Below are 6,000 nucleotides of genomic sequence, written 5' to 3' on the forward strand. Positions count from 1 at the left end.
ATGTTTTTTTAGTTCTTTTGGGCCAGAGCTTCAGTTAGATTCAAAGGTTGGAATAATTTCTGAAACGATCTTATGAATGGTATTAATTTAAACTATATATTTAGCCTATATTTTGGCATGTTGAAATATTTAATTAATATTATCGACAAATAAAAGAACTTATAATATTAAAGTGTTTCCAATGACTCAAAGCCATAATATTGTGCCGTCTCACAAAATTGTTGATATTAATAATATCTTGACGTACATTCCAATTAAATACCTGTCTGAACATGATTCCTGAAGCTATAGGAAAGCAAAACACCTGAAGAATTTCATTAATTGTTCTAACTGTGGTGAAAAGTCCTACTAGCGTCTTGGCGACGACCTGTAGCGTGTGGAAATGTTATTAAAAGCCATCGACAGATAATTCTGTTGAACCATTTGTAAAGGTAAAGATCGTTTCTTTGAAGAATGCAGGTATGTACACTTTTAAAAATCAACTGTTGAGATCAAAAAACTTGCGTTTTGACGTTCAAAAGCAATCCGATTAAAATAAATTATGTTTCGTTTTGTATTTTATTTGTATTTTATGTTGTACTACATTGACATTTGTCATATCTTTTCTGAAAACTATTTTCGGATAACGTGAATTTATTGACTAATCAAATTGTCTGTATTGATATACAGGACTTCGTTTCTGGGCAGTTATAAACATACAAACCTATAAATTGGTGAGTGTTCTAGTGGATTTACGGTTATAGCTGGTGTGACTGGTTGATATAATGCAGAACTGTTACTGGCAAAAGAAAGCCGGTTATCTAATGTAAAATTTTTAAAAAAATACGAAACAAAATGACAACCTAATTCTAAAATCGATTGTTTTAAAAGAATATACGCTGATAAGAATCATGGCAGTACTACACACTTCATGACTGGTAACTCTGCAGAAGGCCATTGCCAGGATTGCCCCGATATCATTTTTACCATACAGCTTCGTCTACAGGTAATGACGGGTTTCGTACATCTGGCAGAGTATGTTCATGGCTCTAGAAGCCCAATAGTGATTGTATCGACTATTTTGATTAGTCTGTAATCGAACAGAGGAGACGAATGGAAACAATCACCCACAAATGCTATCAAATATCGCAGTGGTTATGAGCTAATAATGCTCGTTACCATTGCTTCTGGAAAATGTCCTTATCTACGATATGTTGTTTTAGTAAATAAAGAATAACGAGGCTAACGAATGAACTATTGATTAGAAAGTAATTAATGGCTTTGAGGTTTTAGTTCAATAATAGTGTGGACGGTACTTGAATTTTACTAGGTCTGTTAAGATGTTTGGCATTGTGACATCAAACTCCTTTTGATATTGCGTACAACTTTATATAGGTATCAATAATATAGGTGATGTTAAACAAAACATATATCAGTGAGACATATTGATTAGCAATTAAACAATCGTTGACACAAAGTAGGCCGTTATACAATTAGAACTTATCTGTGGTATCACTATATTGGAAGTAGACGTTAAACCACCAACAGATAGATAGATAGATAGATTGCGACTGTCCATGGAATTGACTTGTGTGCAATATATGAATTACGAGTAGAATAATTAATGTTAAAGGTACATGTTGGGACGTCATCATTTTTAAACTCGCCCCAAAAGCTGGTTTATACTTATTTACCGAGTTCCTTTTAACGTATATAAGCTAATCTGGTATTAGGATTGTTGTTGCTATGTGTTTGTGTCTTATTCTGAGTTCAGAAATAGGTTTATTAACTTACTACAATGAATCACCGCGGGTTAATTTGAGTACATCCAACTGGTTAAATTTGTTTTGAAGACTCCAAGAAACCTGGAATTTTTAAATGGGATACGTAAACGGCTGGATAGTTTGAAGACTGGCCTTTTCAGACAAGCTATTTGTGCTATTTCGTAATATGTCTAATTTTTCCCGGATAGTGGCACTACGGCCTTCTCTTTTATCGAACTCCCAACTGTCAAGGCTTCTGTTTACGTGCACGCCAATGTGTACACAGTACCTCAGTTTTTCGTCCCATTGGAACGTCCCTTGCCAGGCCCTTCATCGTGCACCACTTCCAAACATATATAAGAGGAAAGCGTTAGTAAAAGTTAGTATCATTTACACCCCGCCCCACCTCCGGATTGTATTATACAAGTATAAAGTGAACTATAACGCAGAACAAGGAAATTAATAGAGCAATTAAGGGCATCGCCATAATGGAAATTGTTAACCATAGTAATTGATACTAATAGTATGATCAAAAGCCATTATCTTTACCCGAGACCACCCCTTTAAATAAAAACTTTCCAGGATTTCAGGTTTAGGTAAACGAATGTATAGGTAAGTATACAATGGATCTAATCATTGTCTCATTCACTCTCCACAGGTAGTCTGTGATTGATCAATATATTATTACAAACAGAACAGATTGGATTGGGTCTTTCATATATGATATTAGAGAGTTTCTAATATCAACTTTAATGTTTCAGAAACTCTCAGAAATGAACAGATTGGGTTCTTGACCTATAATATTAGAGAGCTCTTGATATCAACTTCAAAGAAATTTTATAATATAGAATGAGTTCTTATTATTGATGTTAACTTTTACGCTTTTTATGAATTGAAGATATTATCACAGTCCAAAAGGCGCATAAATACAAATTTAAAGGAGACATCCCAGATATATTTCAATGAATTCATTTGTTTAATTATGTAGGTAGGGCCCTACAGAGCCCAGTATTTTCGTACCAAGAAATCCGAAGATTTGCAACAACAAGATTTCAAAGCAGGCCAAGTCGTCAAATCGAGTTGGAGACGAGCATCTTGTGCTTGGACAAACCTATCTACAACTCACGCTCAGTCCCCGTGACATTTCCCGCCACACTATCGGTTTGCAGGGTATGTGCTGTTTTCCAACGAGTAATACAGCTTACAGTTTATTGTGGTGTTTTATAACAGTGATTAGTAAGGTAAGGGCTATAATAGACACTTTAAGCCCACACGAGTTAAATAAGCTACATCTTTACACTTGTCGTTTAGATTTACCGAATTTTGTACCTAAACGACCCGTTTCTGAGATTTTGTGTACAAATGGGACATTCCCTTTAAGAGTTCAAATGCTTAGATGAGAACACTTGGGAGATACAACTTCATACTTTTAACGTCGGCTTCAAAGGAATTTTAAAATATTACATATCGAATAAGTTCTTATGTACAGATTAGTTCATATTTTTTTTACAAATAAACCGATATGTTTTTATCCCTCCTGTATTTTGAGAGCTCTTGATATTAACTTCAAAGAAATTGAAAAATCTGATTGAGTGAATAAAGTTATGATTTGTTTTATAAAGAAAACTTTTATGTGCCTAATTTTACACTGCCAGAAAACATGTTTTGGGAGAAACTTGCAGTGGGTGACCGGGTGGGTGGTATTTTTCGTGACCAAGCTCTATAGACGCCTATCCCCCTCCCCACACACTAATTTTATTGACTTTTGTTCCATCTAAAAAGACCCCAACTAACACTTACTGTGAACATGCCTATATGTACGAAAGGACTTGAATCAGCAGAAGGTTATCTGCGGTTAAATGCAATGTATATAGTTTATGATGAGTTTAGTAAATTTGTTATATATGCTAAATATGCCCCGTTCAGTACTCTAGTTAACTATGTGGACGTATGTCACTAGGTTATAGTGTCTTGTTCAGCAAACTTATCTCTCTGATCCTTAAAAGATGTAGTCAATAAATCTGAGGTATCATATGACGGTACATTATGTATACATGTAACTAAAATAACCTTACATAGACAACATATAGGGCATTAAGTGGTGCACCAATTCCGTAAGTCGTACTCTCTTTTTTCAAAAAGACGAATGGTATATGTGAATCGATTTTCTCATAAAACATACATCAGCAAGTTGTTCTCAAATTATCTAGCTTTTAATTGTTTTTTCAATGTATGTGTGCATGTGTTGTACAACGCATAAAAAAAATAAACTGCATGTATTTTGTCTAACTTCCAAGAGTTGCAGTAATGCAAACGTGCTAAAAACTTGGCACTCGCAAAAACATAAACAAAAAACAAAGCGAAACGAAGACTAAAAAGTTTGAAACAACTTTGACTAATCGTCATTGGATCTGACATTCGATAACAGACGTGAATTAAAGAAAAGACAACTCGTGTAGTAAAGTAACTTATGTACTTACCTCGTAATAAAACGAACACTGTCACTATTAGGTACGTCATCCTTGAAGTAGTAAAAATATAATTATAAAAATTGACTCCCGATCAACTACGCTTCCTTCTTCAACAACTCGTGGGAATCAACACATACGTTTAATAATCTCCGATACGCACACAATTCAACCCCAACTCCACTAAAACAATGTAAACATCCTTTACAATAACTTCGTCTATTGAAACATCGTTGACTTTTTCTTTTCCGATCCACAATTTGACTTTCGCCAGCATCAATTGGAAATCTCTAGCACTCAGTTAGTTGTCAATGATTTGAGAGGCGGCAGAACTAGCCAATCATTTCATCGCTTTATTTTCCGCGTGCGCGTGTTCGTCCCTCGTGAGATCGAGAACGCTTCTGTGTGTTAAAGGGGTTCCCGGGGTATTTTAGAGCACAGCGTTCTGCTGCAGACTAATTTATGGTCAGACAGACATCACACGACATAAGAGTTACAGGAAGAAATTACCGGATTATGGCGAAGATTATGAAAAATATAGATTACGTTTGACAACAGTCATATAAATCATGTACATCGGTTTAATGTATTCTGGCATTCAATGCTGTAGTTAGTTCTTCGATTGCTGCTACAGTTAGCCACACACCATAGCATTTTGCTGGAGCCAAATAATAGACATTACACTAGCCTATAATGAATAATCATTCCGCGGCAGTGAATAGCATGCAGTAAACATATCCGTATAGGTTAAGAAAATATGTATTTAATAAGTAAACATTATTATATTGTCATTACACGTTCACATACAATGCTAGTAAATATGTCATTTTACTTTGAAGGACTAAGCGAATATAGTCCGTGTTATGAATTCAGTAAAGCAAATATTCCCATGATGTTAGTTATTTACACCAGGATATGGTTTATTTGATAGATAAAGATGGTGTGTTCCACCCCTTCCCCTCAATAAGATGCAATGAATCCAGTCTCGTTTGGGGCCGAGAGGAATCTGTCCAGTATCAACTGCCTTTCTCGCGACCTATGGTTTGCTACTATCCGGTCAATATCCTGTTTCCATATCTGCGTCCCCCCATTATCCAATCCTTTTTAGCTGTTTACGGCCCTGTACCTGTAATTAAATGGGGACCTAATCAGTCCTTACAAATTCACTAAATAAACAGACACCGTTGATACACAATAACATTTCACTAAATTTACACAGGTATGGGGCGGAAAGAATAAAGAAGGGGACATCCCTTGCAGTAAACGATCTCTTCTAATACTACTTGTGATCGACCGGGAATCTAAGCTTTTCTTACAAATGCAGTCAATAAATAAACATTGTTAATACACAATTATATGTCACCCAATCCACCGTGTAACGAACTTGTCACGTAATTTAGTTTGTTTAATATTAGGTTTAATGTGACAATTAATTGTCACCAATTGATCAACTGCAAAAAATAGAAAAGGTTATATGGACGACTGGAGGTGTAATTACTTATTACGCTTGAAAAGAGCAGAGGTGGGTTAAGAAGAGCCGCCATGTTTATAATCACAAGTTAAGAAAACGATTTATTTAAAAGAAATTAAAAGCACCATCTGGGCCTCTTGAATGCGTCGGTTATCACGTCATTGTATTTTTGTCATTCTTTAGTTTCAGAAACCACAAAAGGTGATTGCGTAGCTATAATTACCCCTGACGGTGAAGTCGCCTTTATTTACTGAAGAACAGAACCCCGGGGCACACTCAGTCATTGAATGTATCGTGGGTTCAGCGGTTGTTGTTCGTG

At 35.5% G+C, this 6,000-nt stretch overlaps 1 protein-coding gene across 4 annotated transcripts in view; it reads right to left on the reverse strand.

Annotated features, from left to right (window-relative positions):
- The window catches only part of LOC126828953 (opioid-binding protein/cell adhesion molecule homolog), a 97,903-nt gene extending 93,288 nt beyond the window's left edge, over window positions 1-4,615 (reverse strand). For all 4 annotated transcript variants that reach the window (XR_008789351.1, XM_056103464.1, XM_050558982.2 and 1 more), the window contains exon 1: window positions 4,223-4,615. Coding sequence is in view for 3 of the 4 variants with exons in the window: in XM_056103464.1 (XP_055959439.1) it covers window positions 4,223-4,262 (40 nt within the window). In the remaining variant the exon portion in view is untranslated. The remainder of the gene's footprint in view (window positions 1-4,222) is intronic.
- Between the last annotated feature and the right edge of the window lie 1,385 nt (window positions 4,616-6,000).

The sequence above is a fragment of the Patella vulgata genome, chromosome 1, assembly GCF_932274485.2.
Source record: "Patella vulgata chromosome 1, xgPatVulg1.2, whole genome shotgun sequence".
In the NCBI taxonomy this organism is placed as follows: domain Eukaryota; kingdom Metazoa; phylum Mollusca; class Gastropoda; family Patellidae; genus Patella; species Patella vulgata.